Raw genomic sequence first — 15,857 nt, 5'->3', positions numbered from 1 at the left:
GCGTTTCCATTTTTAACAATAAATTGTGTCTGATTTCAAGTATTAACTATTGAGCTCTTAATGGGAGAATGAGTTGAATGTTTTACAAATTGCTTAATTCCAATGATTCCAATATAAAGTGCTCCCTGGTTGGGGGCTTGGTCACACTGTGGGTAGAATCCCTGAGTCAGAGCAAGAAGCTCCAGGTTGAGTCCCAGTGATGACCAAAGAAGCTGTGCTCATAACATGGACAGAACAGACTGAGCATCAACCTGAAACTCTTCAAAGACAACCCAAGAGCAGGTAGTAAGAACAGGAGCTAGAACAGACTGCACATGACTAAACATACAGAGAGCATAGATTCATCTTCACCAAGTTAGATCAGCACCTGGTCTGTCTGCAATTACTATCTACAGCAGTGTTTAGTATCAATGTATCAATGCCCCTCAACCCATTGAGACTGTGCTTGAAAAGATCAGGAGTGGATAAATATTGTTACTTTGAAGTCTCAGCCTGAAGACAGGTTAGTATTCTGTCTCACAGCACCAGGGACCCAGGTTCGATTCCAGCCTTGGGTGACTGTGTGGAGTTTGCACGTTCTCCCCATGTCTATGTGGGTTTCCTCTGGGTGCTCTGGTTTGCTCCCACAGCCCAAAGATTTGAAGGTTAGGTGGATTACCCATGCTAAATGCAGCATTATGGGGATAGGGTGGGCAGCTGAGCTCTTCAGAAGGTAGGTGGAGACTTGATGGGCTGAATGTCCTCTTTCTGAACTGTAGAGATTCTATGATTCTTTGATGTTGCCTGCTCCTTCACCTGTCTATCTTGAACTCAAACTCATAATGTGGCATCAAACCATGCAATAAAAGCTAAAAGTTGCTGTAGGGTCATTTGATTTGAAAGTGTTCTCTTCAAAATGCCCAAGACACACTTGTGTCCAGCCAATGATATGCATATGTGAATGTATAAAGTCATCCCCTCAGCCCATGGTATTAAAGATTGAGTATTTTCAATAATACATTCTTCATAACAATCCAACATACTTCTATTACAGGTTACTATCGAGGTAAAATGAAGATTAAAAAATTCTTCAGTGTAAGGTAAATACAATGATGGGCAACATGTGTATTTTAATTTTAACATTATTCTTCCTTCTTTCTGGTTTCATCAGAGAGTGTGCTGAAGACATTCCTCAATTTTGAAGTTTAGACCAACTGGAAAGAGAAGAGTTTCTCTGCTTTGCCAGATCACTCCGAGCCTCCAAACCTCCAAGCTGGCACTTACTCTTCTTATTACCTTTGTCTTTCCAGAATCAACATTCTCAAGAGAGATCTTTCTTGGGTCGCCTTAATGACAGTGCTCTAGTGTGACCAGTACATTCATTTCCTAGTATTACTGGTATTTTACTGGTTTTTCCCTCTGAGCTGCCACTGGAGGAGAGCTGCAACTGAGAGGTAACCCCTACCTTGGCTGCCTCCTCAATGACATCCTCCACATCCCTACTCCCTGCCATCAGTTACCTAGGGCCTGGGATCCAGTGATGATCAAAGGCCTCAAAGGGGTTAATATTGACAGCAACTATTCAGTAGCACTGCTGATCAATCAAGCTGCCTTTAGCTGACTGCTCTTAGCCAGTGGGATTTGTATTTAGGCAGTGGGTTCTTGATCCCAGGGGAAGACCAACCAGAGTCAAAAAAGATGCATCTAGGCTTCCTTAAAGCAGGGCACTTACCAGCTCCCCAGCAGTAGCAGCCACCCCTTTCACCTCCACAAGATCCCATTCAAAGAGAATTAGATACTTAAAGATTCTGCAGCTAATTACAGGGGGATAGGGGAAGGTAGAGACCACATTGAGTTAAGTTTCTTTTTGAAAAATTCACTCATGGGATATGGGCATCACTGGCTGGGCCAGCATTTATGTCTATCCCGAGTTGTCCCTGAGAAAATGGTGGCGAGCTGCCTTCTTGAACCATGTACTGCAGGTTGATCCACAACGTCCTTAGGGAGGGAATTCCAGGATTTTGACCCAGTGACACTAAAGGAACACTGGTATATTTCCAAGTCAGAATTATGAATGACTTGAAAGGGAACTTGAATTGTAGTGTTCATCTTTATCTGGTGATCTTGTCCTAGATGGAAGTGGTCATGAGTTTGGAACGTGCTGTCTCAGGACCCTCAGTGAATTTCTGCAGTGCATCTTGTAGATAGTACACACTACTACTACTGAGTGTCGGAGGAAGTGGATGTTTGTGGATATGGTGCCAGTTAAACAGAGGGAGTAGATGTTTGTGGATGTGGTGCCAATCAAGCAGACTGCTTTGTCCTGGATAATGTCAAGCTTCTTGTGTATTATGGAGCTATGTCCATCCAGGCAAGTGGGGAATATTCCATTACACGCCTGACTTGTGCTTTGTAGATGGTGAACAGGCGAGTGGGGAGTCAGGAGGTGAGTTAGTCACCGCAGTATTCCTCGCCTCTGACCTGCTGTTGTAGCCACCATGTTTATATGGCTCATCCAGTTGAGTTTCTAGTCAATGGTAACCCCAAGGATGCTGATAGTAGGGGATTCAGTGATGGTAACACCATTGGATGTCAAAGGGCAATTGTTTGATTCTCTCTTATTGGAGATGAAGTTTAGAATAATTAGAAGTGATTTCATTGAAACATACTGAGGGGACTTAACAGGGTAGATACTGAAAGGATGTTTCTCCTTACAGGTGAGATTAGAAATAAGGAATATAATTTTTAAAAATGTATTGCCCATTTAAGATTGGGTTGAGGAGAGACTATTCTCTGAAAGGAATTCTCTCCTACAAAAAGCAAGCTCATTGAATATTTTGACATTTGTTTGTGATTGGTAAAGGGAGTAAAGGGTTAGACAGGAAAATTGAGGCCGCAATCAGATCTGACAGGATAGTGTTGAATGGTGGATGAGGCTCAAGAGACCTATTGGCTACCTCCCATTCCGAAGTCACATGTTCGTCTGTTTGTGGATAATGGGCCAGAATGCTTAACTCCCACAGTTCACCTGGACCCAACTTAAACACAGGCTTCTCAGAACACCACATGTCACACCTCTGTTTCAATTTATTCAGTTAACAGCTGTAAAGGTATGCCAGAATAATTCAAGGAAAGATCCAGCCCATGGTTTGGGAGATGAATAACTAGGGGCTGTACAATGTAACTGATTAATTTCAACTGCTCAATTATAGCAGTGATAAGGAAATAGTAATGGTCATTTTAAGCACCAGAGCCCACCGAATGTTTTTGAATGTTTACTGGTGCTAATCAACACCATTTCTTCCTCATTTGCAGGTCCCAGACAAACATGTCACAGCTGAACACTTGCCCAGGCCACACACAGAGTAATGCCTATCAGCTCGAAAACACAGATGATGAAGGTGCATTCCGTTTTGTTATCTGACTTTTCAGTCTGAGACACAGGTGTAAGAACATGTTGGGTGGACCGTTCAGCTTCTGTCCTAGGTAGAGCAGGGGACTCCTTTTCAAAGTTGCCATTGGGAGGCATGAACAATTCAATGATCAAGGGGCATCTAACTGTGGCTTAGAAATTGTCTGCCTCCTGAAGTGAATGGTTTGCCAAGTTATACTGTCAGTCAGCCAGTCAACCATGAATATAATATAGTGATCTAAGAAAATATATAACACAGATCTTGTGGGGTAATAGTAGTATCCCTATCTCTGACCCAGGAGGCCCAGGTTCACGTCCCACCCGCTCCTGAGATAGAGTCATACAGCATGGTAACAGATCCTTCGGTCTAACCAATCCAGGCCGAACATAATCCCAAACTAAACTAGTCCCACCTGCCTGCTCCTGGCCCATATCCCTCCAAACTTTCCTATTTATAGACCTATCCAAACATCTTCTAAATGTTGTAATTGTACCACATCCACCACTTTCTCAGAAAGTTCATTCCACACTCAAACCGCCTTCTGTGTAAAAACATTTGCCTCTCGTGTCTTTTTTAAATCTATTCCTGAGTCTTCAAATCCCCCAGTCTAGGGAAACAGCAATGACCATTAACTCTATCTATACCTCTCATTATTTTATAAACATCTATAAGGTCGCCTGTCAACCTCCTACGCTCCAGTGAAAAAGGTCCAACCTATTCAGCGTGTCTTTATAACTTAAACCTTCCATACCTGGCAACATCCTGGTAAGTCTTTTCTGAACCCTCTTCTGCTAAACAATATCCTTCCTATAACTGGGTGACCATAACTAGACACAGTATTCCAGAAGAGGCCACACCAGTATCTTGTATAACTGGAACATGACCTTCCCAACTCCTATATTCAAAGGACTGAGCAATGAAGGCAAGCATGCTAAACACCTTTTTAATCACCTTGTCTATATGCGATGCAAACTTCAAAGAATTATGTACCTGTATCGCTAGGTCCCTCTGTTCTACAACACAATCCAAGGCCCTACCACTAATTGTATAAGCCCAACCCTGATGTACAAAACATGCCAGAATAGGTTGATTAGAAATGTCTAACTCTGAGAGAAGAGATTCAGAGAAGAGTGTTTCTCCAGAACCAGGCCTGACACCTCTAACTTTGATAACATAACTGCCTCTGGCCAAATAAAATGGTTCTAACTGTTGCCACCTTATCTGTGTCCTATAGTTAGTGAAATATCATCCAGTCTGCAATTTCAGGGTCAGGGTCAGGGTCAGGGTCAGGGGGACAGTGCTCAGGTCGGGGGTCAGGATCACAGTGCACAGGTCAGGGTCAGGGTCAGGGTCAGGGTCAGAGTGTGCAGATCAGGGTCAATGTTTCAGAAAAAAGAAGCTCCATCTCAGCTCTTAGTCTGAAGGAATGTTATCTACAAAAGAATACTGCGTCATGCACTGTATAAATCCTGGATTGCCTTCCCTAATGACATTGTGGGTCAACTTGCAGTACATGGATTACAATGGTTCAAGACTTCAGCTCACCACCATCTTCTCAAGGGCAACTAGGGATGGACATAAATTCTTACAAGGCCATATCAAAAATCTGACAACGTTCTTTTTGTCTTACAGACAATACAGTCAACAAGTCACTCAGCGTGGACAATATATCACATAGCTATGAGATTCCACCTGAGTTTGAGAAGATTTCAAATAGTGGATACATTGATGTTCATCCAGAAGACAATGAAAGTTATGATGATGTAATTGCACCAGGATGGGTTGATGAAGACTATGATGATATAGCATAAAACATAGAACATCAGGCCCTATAGCCCACCATGTCCTCACTGACCATGATGCCATTGTAAGCTAATCCATCTGCCTGCACATGGTCTGTATAACACCATTATCTACCTGTTCATGTATCTGTGTAAATGCCACTTAAACATTGCTCCTACCTGCTCATATCTGCTTCTACCACCTGCCCTGGCAGCACATTCCAGGAACCTATCACTTCCTGTGTGAAGAAACTTGCTTTGCACATTTGCTTGAAATTTTCCCCTTCTCACCTTAAACCCATCTCCCCTAATATTTGATATTTCCACCCAGGAAAAAGACACTGACAATCCATCCTATCCATCCCTGTACTTCTATCAGATCAACCTCCATAAACCTCTAGCAAAAACAGTCCAAGTGTTGTCTAACCTCTCCTTATAGCTAATAGACTCCAATCCAGGCAACATTCTGGTAAACCTCCTTTGCACTCTCTTCAAATCATCCATATCCTTCCATAGTGTTGTGACCAGAACTATACACAGTACTCCAAATGTGGCCTAACTAAAGTCTTACACAGCTGAAATATGACTTGCCAACATTTGTACTCAGTGCCCCAACCGATGAATGCAAGTACATATGTCTTCTTTACTACCTTATCCACTTGCGTTGCCACTTCCAGGGAGCTATCAACTTGCATGCATCCCAAGATCCCTCCATTTATCATTGTTCTTAAGCAGCCTGCCATTTACCATATATTTTCCTCTTGTATTTGACCTCCCAAAAACACCACCTCACACTTGTCTGGATTAAACACCATCTGCGGTTTTTGAGAAGATTTTAGCTCAAATTGTAAGTTTGCTCACTGAGCTGGAAGGTTTGTTTTCAGATGTTTCATGTAACATGATCAGCCCACAAATCTACCAACACACTGAAACAGTTACTGATGAACCTAAAGTGCCCTATACCAACAACCAGCAAAACTAATGTCATTTACAAAATACCCCACAAGGACCGCAACAAACACTACATCAGACGGACAGGCAGAAAACTAGCCATCAGGATAACGAACACCAACTAGCCACATGACCGCTAGTATACCACTAGTTTCCTTACACACAGACAAAGAAGGACACCACTTTTACTGGGACAACACATCCATCCTGGGACAGGCTAAACAGAGACACACACGGGAATTCCTACAGGCCTGGCATTCAAACCAGAACTCCATCAATAAACAAATCAATTTGGACTCCATTTACCAAACTCTGAGAAAAAGAACCAGAAATGATGTCACCCACCTTAACAGACCAAGACACATAAACAGAAAGTGGGACAGAACACCAGCACTTCACCTGTGGCTCATTGATGATGTTACCTCGCATGGTGATGAAATGTCTGAGAACAAACCTACCAGCTCAGCGAGCAAACTTACAACCTTAAACTCCATCTGCCATTTCTCTGCGTAACTTTCCAACTGATCTATATCCTGCTGTGTCCCATGACAACTGTCCTCACTATCCAGATCTGCACCAATTTTCATGTTGTCTACAACTTACTAATCAGAACACCTGCATTTTCATTCAGATCATTTAAATATATTATAAACAACCGAGATGCCAGCACTGATCCTTGCAGAATACCTCTAGACCTCCAGTCAGAAAAACATCCCTCCATCGTTACCTTCTGTGACCAAGCTGATTTTACATCCAATTTACCAACTCACCATGGATTCCATGTGACTTAAACTTCTGGAACAGAATACCATGAGGAACCTTGTCAAATAAAGTCCACGTCGACAATATCTACTGCCCTACCTCATCAAACATCTTTGTCACCTCCACAAAATTCTCGATCAAATTTGTGAGACAAGATCTCCCCTGCTAACTATCCCTAAAAGGTCCATTCTTATGAGTAAATCCTGTCCCTAAGAATCTTTTCCAATAATTTCCCTACCACTGATGCAAGGCTCACCAACCTATAATATCCTGTTGCCCTTCTTAAACAAATGAGCAGCATTGGCAATGTTTCAGTTCTGTGGGATGTTGCCTGTGGCTAAAGAGGATACAAAGATCAAGGCCCCATCAATTTCCTCCCTTGCCTTCCTCAGTGTCCTGGGATAGGTCCCATCAGGCCCTGGGATCTTATCTACCTTTTCAAGACAACCGAACCTACTCCTTCTTAATATCAACATACCCTCCCTAATCTTATCATCCTTCTCGTTGGTGAATACCGATGCAAAGTACTTCCTCTGGCTTTATGGATAAATTATCTCCTTTATCCATGAGTGGACCTACCTTTTGCTCCTAATATAAAATATCTTGGGATTATCCTTATTCCTACTTGCATGGCCCCTTTTAGCTCTCCTAATTTGTGTTTAAGTTCTTTACTGTTTCCTCTATATTTATCAAGGGGCTGATTTCAATTTCAGAAACCTTCCATATAATTCTCTTTTTGACTAAACTTCCAATACCTCTTGTCATCCAGGGTTCCCAAATCTTGCTATCATTTTCTTTCCTCCTCACAGGAACATGCTGGTTCTGAACTCTGACCAACCGGCCTCTAAAAGACTTAACTATATCAGATTCCGTTTATCTTCAAACAAATGCCCACAATCTACTTTCTCCAGTTCTTGCCCTAAATTGTTGTAATTAGCCTTCCCTCAATTTTGCACTTCCACCCAAGTCTTACCTTATCCATAACTGTCTTAAAACTCATGGAATTATGATCACTTTTCCCAAAATGATCCCCTGCTAAAACCTGGCCAGGCTCATTCTCCAAATCAAGGTCCCCTTCCCTAGTTGGACTATCTACATATTGTTTCAAGGATCCCTCCTGGATGCAGCTAACAAATTCCGCTCCCTTTAAGCCCCTGTCACTAAGGGAGTCCCAATCAATATAGCAAGTCCAGGTTATTTGGCCCATTTGTTCTAGCATTAGGTCTTGGAAGGGGCTGTCTAGAGTCATAGAGTTATGGAGATGACGGAAACAGACCCTTCGGTCCAACCCGTCCATGCCAACCAGATATCCTAACTTAATCTAGTCCCATTTGCCAGCACTCGGCCCATATCCCTCTAAATCCTTCCTATTCATATACCCAACCCTTTTAAATGCTGCAAATGTACCAGACTCCTTCACTTCCTCTGGCAGCTCATACCAGACACACACCACTCTCTACATGAAAAAGTTGCTCCTTAGGTCCGTTTTAAATCTTTCCCCTCTCGCCCTAAACCTATACCCTCTAGTTCTGGACTCACCCACTTCAGGGAAAAGACCTTGTCCATGCCCTTCATGAGGTCTCTTTTAAAGCTTTGTTCAGCAACACTCCCCAGGATCTTACCAATAAGTATATTAGTCTCTCTCCCGTGACCATTTCAAATTGTGTACCACATACAATAGTGCAGCCAAAGCCTAACCAGTGACTTATGAAGATTCAGCATGACTCTGCTTGAGCTAGAATCTATCTGTCTGTCTCTAAAGCTGAGGATCTCAAAAGCACTTGCAAAGAGTTTTAAATTCTAAGGCAAGCATGCTGACAGTTCACTCTTTTATTGTGATGGGGTAAGTGAGGTTTCAGCATTTTCAGTATCTGTGATTTTCTCCTCACTGCAGTCATTGCTTGAACAGCACAGTCTTTACATTTAATGAAAGTTCCAGGCATTAAAATGTGTTCTACACAGCAGCATGGCACTGCTGTTCTATTAAAGCTTTAAGATTCAGTCCGTGGACGAGAATGTGCAGGTTTTGAGGGGTCTGCTTGGTTCTGGGTGTTGGGGACACTCTCAGGAAGATAGTATAGCATGGATCATGATCCACACTGCATAACTACAGCAAGAGTTGCTAGGAGGGACTGAGTATGTCTGCTGAAGATATGAATTGGAACCTGTTGGACCATAACTTGGTGTGATGTGATGTGACTTTTTAAAAGTCTGACCAGAGACTGCTGGCAAAGGCATGAACTGTGACAGAAATCAAATAGGTATACAATGAAAACCTTCTCTTCATCAAAGCCCCTCTCAGTTCTACATTTGTCAATCACCTTCTCTGTTTGAGCAGTGACTTTAACTTATGTGGGTTTGTTGCAATTTCAATTCTAATCCATGCCAACAACAATTACCAGGAAATGTGTCTTGGAATACTAATCAGAATGGATGGTATAAGGATGCCAAGTGGGTGGCTGGGGCAAAGCATGTTACTTTGAAAGTAAAGCAGGACATTGCAGCATCTGAGGAGGGGATGTGATCGTACATGTGTGGAGGAATTTATCTGCAAGTGTAACAAATCTTTTTTCGAAAGCGAGAGGATTCTCAGAGAGTATTACCACAGGTGATGGAGAGTAAAGGATTGCTTAAACAATCATTGGGACAATGATTCTCCAAGAGAACCCTTCTCCAAGAGAAATGGTTGACAAAATCACCTGACTTAAAGAAGCAGCTGAAGCACATACTTACTTCTCTTTCTGTAGTTTGGTCATTTGGAACAAGTTACCTGTTACCAGGGGCTACAGTTTGTGGGAGTCAACTTCCTGAATATGAAACATGGCTGACCAGAACACTTTGCTACTCTTCCTGCCTACAAGGCATTTATCTGAAGGATTTTACAACCCATTTGCCCACATAATGAATGGATTTTCCACGGCAATCAGGCCCTGAAGTTGGACTCGAGCCAGGGATGTTACAAGATTTCCTCAAATCTAGCCTGAGAGTTTGACAAACAATTTGGCTTTTTAACTGGTCTCCTCATTGCCAGTGCTTTGGTAACTCTGCAGGCCCACTCAAGAAATAAGGAGATGAGATAGTGGCGGTGACCGTGCACCAAGATTGGGCTGTTGGACACGTGGAGACTTCCTGCACTAACTGAGCTTTGCCTACCTTGGAAATATGCATACTGCCAATATGATGGAACAATGCTTCTCTTCCCAATCACTCTCACCCCCTGTATACCTGATATTTATGACATTCCAGCTGAGGCATTTGTGCACAACATCTGGGGAATTAATTGAACCACGTGTGAGCAGCTTCCAGGAGTTACATAACAGCTGCATCAAGGACATTCGCTCTACCACAAGGTCAATTCCTGGGAATATTTGAGTAACGAAGATCAAGATTCAACTCCTAAACACCTACAAACATGAAGAAGGTTAGGCCTGTATCTTTTGGAGTCTTAAAGAGTTAGAGGTGACTTAATTGAAATTTATAAAATCCTGCAGGGACTTGACTGGGTGGATGTTGAAAAGATGTTACCTGTTCTGGCTGAATCCACAGATAGTACCACAGTTTAAAAAAAAGGGTCACTCATTTAAACCAGAGATGAGGATTTTTTTTCTCTGAGTGTTGAGAGTTTCCTGGATACAGAATCATTAATCATTATTGTTAAGGCAGAGGTAGATCGATTCTTGATTGCCAAAGGGTTGAAAGCTTATTGGAAATACACAGGGATGTAGAAGGGAGGTTAAAATCAGATCAGCCATGATCTCACTGAATCACAGAGTAAACTTAAAGGGCTGAGTGGCCTGCTCCTTTTCCTCATTCATATGAATGGGGTTTCAGATGAACTAGGATCAAGTATAGGTCGTTTAATATGATCACAGCTGACTTTTACCTCATATTCATCAATCCGGTATCTAAGAAAAATCTGTCAGTTTATCTTAGTTTCTACTGACTCCCAGTATCCACAGCCTTTTGGGGAGCGAGTTTAAGATTTCCTTTTGTCGTCTTTTGTTTGCATCTATCCCTGTTAGAGGACATTGTTTGCCTGAATCTATCTTTAATCATATTAAATACTGTCACCTTTACAAATGTAAGGAAATATAAGCCAAGTTTTGAAATCTGACCTCAGAATTTAATCCTTTAAACCTTGGCACCTTTCGTAGAGTCATACAGTATGGAAAAAGACCCTTCGGTCCAATACCTCCACGTTGACCAGGTATCCTAAACTGAAGTATCCCATTTGCCTGTTTTTGGCCTGTATCTCTCTAAACCTTTCCTATTCATGTAACTGACCAAATGTCTTTTAAATGTTGCAATTGTACATGCCTCTCCCATTTCCTGTGGGCTGCCTCTCACTCCTGAGGTATTGACAACTAAATGCAGTTCCTCCAGCTGGGGTCTGTATGCACTCTTTCACTTTACGATTCCAGCACCTCTCTGTCCTGAGGTGACAGTGTCTCAATAACTTCACATGTGCCTTAATTTAACAAACCAAGGTTAAAATCCTCAATGACAAAAAAATCACTTTCGAAGCACAAACTGAAATGTAAAATGTTTATCCATGTATCAGTGAGAGATACTTGTTGGAATTCTGTAAATAGGCCTCTCCTCAGTGTGTACCAATTAAAGACCACAGTTGCCCAAAGCTGTCTCCATTTATTTTTGTTGGATGTTTTCTCTGATTTTATGTAAATATAATTATGTAATATCACAATACATTTTAATATTAAAGTTTGAATGTGTTAAATTTAACGGTTTCAGCTATTGTTAAGACAAGCTTGTATGATTGTGGAAATCTCAAAGACTGTCAGATCAAGGAATCAAATGATATGCTTCATATGTCACTCATGTTCAGCATTGTACCTTCTTAAAAACATGCAAGTAAATTATATCATAGAACATGCTATTGCTAGGAGTGTGTGTGGGCGCACTAATTGTAAACTGCTTCTCAACGCATTGATGCCACCATCTTCATCAAGTATAGGCAATGAAGGGTCAGCTCAGGGGGAGCTCATTTCCTGGTCCAACTAAAAGAGTCATTTCTGGTAAATAAAATAGATATTTTCTAATCAACCTGTTTGGAAATGTTGAATACCACAACTGGGTCATGCTTCTGGCACTTTCAGACTCAACAGCATAAGTTTTGTCATTGACTTTTTTAAATTAAAAGGAGAGCATTGATAATTTTGCCTCTGCTGTTTTGGAAGAAAGAAATATTTGGGTGAAAGTGACAGCCCTTGGCATCAAGGCCACATTTGACCAAGTGTGGCATCAAGGAGTCTTAGCAAAAGTGAAATCAATGGGAATCGGGGGAATCTCTCCACTGGTTATAGGAAGATGGTTGTTGTTGGAGGTCAGTTGTCTCAGCTCCAGGAAATCTCTGCAGGAGTTCCTCATGGTAGTGTCCTAGGCCCAACCGACTGCAGCTGCTTCATCAATGATCTTCCCTCCATCATAAGGTCAGAAGTGAGGATGTTTGCTGATGATTGCACAATGTTCAGCACCATTCGCAACTCCTCAGATACTGTTCAAATGCAGCAACACCTGGACAATATCCAGATTGGGCTGACAAGTGGCAAATAACATTTGTGCCTCACAAATGCCAGGCAGGACTATCTCCAATAAGAGACAATCTAACCATCACCCCTTGATATTTAATTAAATGTTACCATCACTGAATCCCCCCCATCAACATCCTGGGGATTACTGCTGACCAGAAATCTCAATGGATTCACCATATAAACACAGTGTCTACAAGAGCAGGTCAGAGGCTAGGAATACTGTGGCAAGTAACTCTCCTCCTGACTCTCCAAAGTCTGTCCATCATCTAAAAAGAGACGAGAATTGGCAACAAGGCAGCAGATGGAGAAATATGTGGGAGAGTGAGAGGTGATTCACTTTGATCATAAGGCAAGAAAAGCAGCATTTTTTAAAGAAGTGTGCAACTTGTAAATGTTGGTGTTTGGAGAAAGTTAGATGTACTCTTACACGAAACACAAAAAAGCAGGCAATCAGGAAAGCAAATAGGATATAGGCCAAAGTCACTGTGGGATAGGAATGAAAATGTCATGCTGCAATCTTACAGGGATTTTGTGAGACTACAGCTGGAGCACTGTACACAGTTCTGGTCTGTGTATTTAACGAAGGGTATATCTTACAGTGGAGGCGTACACTGAAGGTTCACTAGGTGTTTCCTGGAATGAAAGGGTTGTCGTAAAGACTGGTCCATTAAAAATTAAGTCCATACTCTCTGAAGTTTAGAAAATTGAGAGATGACCTTCCTGAAATATCCAAGATTCTGAAAGGGCTTGGCAGGGTTTACATCGAGAAGTTGTTTCCCATTGGCTAGGGATCTAGAACACAAGGGCATAGTCTCAGAATAAGAGGTGAATGATTTGAGACTGAGGTGAGGATAAGTTTCTTATCTCACAAGCTTTAGAATTCTCTACCTCATAGGGTTATGAATGTGCCATCATTGAATAGACTTCATGCTGAGATGGACTGATGTTTGATGTCCTGAGGAATTGAGGGATATGGTAAACAGGCAAGAAAGTGGAGCTGAGGATCAGCCATAATTATAATGAATAGTGGAGCAGGCTTGATGGGCCAAATGGTCTATTCCTGCTCCTATTTCTCACATTCTTAAGTTAACACCTTAAGCAAACATTGTAATAATGTTGGGCAATGTTGAGACAAGCTGTGCAAATTGAATGGATAGTCTTTGTGACAGGAAATTGGACCAGGAATGGTAACATACCCCTCACAGGCCAAGGTTTATAGGTGTTGTCTTAATACAATTTCTGTTTGGAAGCACAAAGAGTTTAAGCCTTATCAGAGATGATGGATTGTTTTCATTTTCAGTGTTCTGTGCTGTGAGCTTCAATGTTAAGTTGGCATCATTCAAACACTGAACTGCAAATGGCAAAAGTTGATTAAGGTTAGATAATGTTAGGCTAAGACAACATCTTAGATACTGATTGAATCTCATCCGACAAACCATAATATTGAGCAGTTCTCTATATATGTTTTATTGCAACAAACAAGGGAGAATGGAGGAGATGGGTACAGAAGGAACTAAAGGCAGTGGAGTACTAATATTGGAATGGAGAAGTTGTAATGTAAGTTCTACATAGTTTACTGCAGGAATTGTAAGCACAGAGGCAGACTGGACAGATTTCCTTCATCACACCTCCTACGTAGAGCCAATATTTTCTGTTTCTCCCTTTTCAGCAATTGCATTCATTTTATTCTGCTTTTGGTTTGCTCAGTGCAGTGTTCCATGATCTCACTGAGGGTAGGTCTTGGAGGAATCACTGGAGTTGTCTTCTCCTGCTGCCTGTCTTTGTCTTGGTTATTAGCACCTGGAGCAGGCGAGAAATAGAAAATATGTGAAACAGAGCATTTAATTCACATATGCATGCACATATTGATGGATTCCTCGCATGCTCTCTCTCCCCCTCCCTCCACTGACACCTGAGAGTGGATATGACTGCAGCAGAGGGGCAGACAGTTGCCTGGACCTCTTGGCGGTCACCTTGACCAAGCACAAGAGCAGGCCCACAAAGGGGCTCTGCATCCTTTCCACCCCACCCCTCTACACAGAGTGTCCATAGATCAGGAGTGTGGGGACTGAAGGGCAACCAAACAGTTTAAAAGCAACCCATTTAAAAACAAAACTAAACAGGAATATAAATGAAAACATTCAAAATAAGCATGAAAAGCTTTTCCCTCAAGGACACTTAAAAAAAACCCACAAGAGTTGGCAACCACCTGATGAAGGAGCAGCACTCGAAAGCTAGTGCTTCCAAATAAATCTGTTGGACTGTCAACTGGTGTTGTGTGATTTTTAACTTTGTACACCCCAGTCCAACACCGGCATCTCCAAATCATGAGGGCTGGTGAACTGACAAAAATCTCTATTTCCTGGGCTTACTGAATGCAACATTCACCACCCTAGATCCCTGATGGAAAGAGAGTACAAGCCTGGTAAAAATGCAGGCTAACTTTGCTCTAATTACTTACATTCCCGCCAATACAAATGGACCTCATTGACCATGTTATGTTTCCACTTTCTCTCACTAACTTTTCCCTCCTGAAAGAAGATTGCAGCTAAGAGTAGGTCTGTCTGTCAGCTCCCTTTTTTTAGAGTGAGAATGGACTGGGATTCATCTGCTACCAAGGAAGAGATCTTTTTCGTGGCCCTCTGCCATTAGAAGGTACAATCCATCTCCTTCAGGCTGGAGGGTTTTTTTTTAATGGTTGTGTAGTCTTTCTGCATTCCCCTTCTCTTTACCACAATTATTTTCCACTTCTTTTCTATACTTATCCATATATGTAAGATATCATGTATTTCCCCACGGTTTCTGGCTTTTTGTAACTCTCTGTATCATTGGTTTTGAAACAACCTCTACCTTTGCTCCTTTTGTGGTGATTACACAGTAAACATTTTCCCTTCAGTGATTAATGCACAGTCAGTCAGTGGAAGAAAGGTTTACTCTGGGGGACTTAATCTTATCAAAACCCTTTGTAACTCGAAACAACAAAATTAGGCCTCCATTGAACTTCTTTATGTTCATGAACAGCTATTTATACCTGACCTCATCCCAATGAATCATCTCTGTGACACTTCCTAGAAACACAGAACATAGAAGCAGGAGTAGACCATTTGGCTCTTTGAGCCTGCTAACCCCATTCAATATGATCATGGTTGATCAACCAACTCCATGGCCTGTTCCTAATTTCTCCCTTCAATCCCTTTAGCTCTAAGAACTTTAACTCCTTCTTGAAAACATTCAATGTTTTGGCCTCAACTGTTTTCTATGGCAGAGAATTCCACCACTCTCTGGGTGAAGAAATTTCTCCTCAGCTCAGTCTGAAATGACTTACCCCTTACCCTTAAGCTGTATTCCCAGATCATCGGGAACATCACTCCTGTGTTTATCATATCTGGTTCTGTCGGAATTGTATAGGTTTCGATGAG

At 41.9% G+C, this 15,857-nt stretch overlaps 1 protein-coding gene across 1 annotated transcript in view; it reads right to left on the bottom strand.

Annotated features, from left to right (window-relative positions):
- Window positions 1–11,535: 11,535 nt before the first annotated feature.
- Window positions 11,536–15,857, bottom strand: part of ncf1 (neutrophil cytosolic factor 1) — a 75,721-nt gene continuing 71,399 nt past the window's right edge. The window contains exon 11 of the mRNA XM_072589291.1: window positions 11,536–14,238. Coding sequence (XP_072445392.1) covers window positions 14,117–14,238 — 122 coding nt within the window. The 3' untranslated portion in view covers window positions 11,536–14,116. The remainder of the gene's footprint in view (window positions 14,239–15,857) is intronic.

This window comes from Chiloscyllium punctatum, chromosome 19 (assembly GCF_047496795.1).
Source record: "Chiloscyllium punctatum isolate Juve2018m chromosome 19, sChiPun1.3, whole genome shotgun sequence".
Lineage (NCBI taxonomy): Eukaryota > Metazoa > Chordata > Chondrichthyes > Orectolobiformes > Hemiscylliidae > Chiloscyllium > Chiloscyllium punctatum.
The sequence above is the reverse complement of the archived record's forward strand: the minus strand, read 5'-3'. Positions and strand labels throughout refer to the sequence as shown.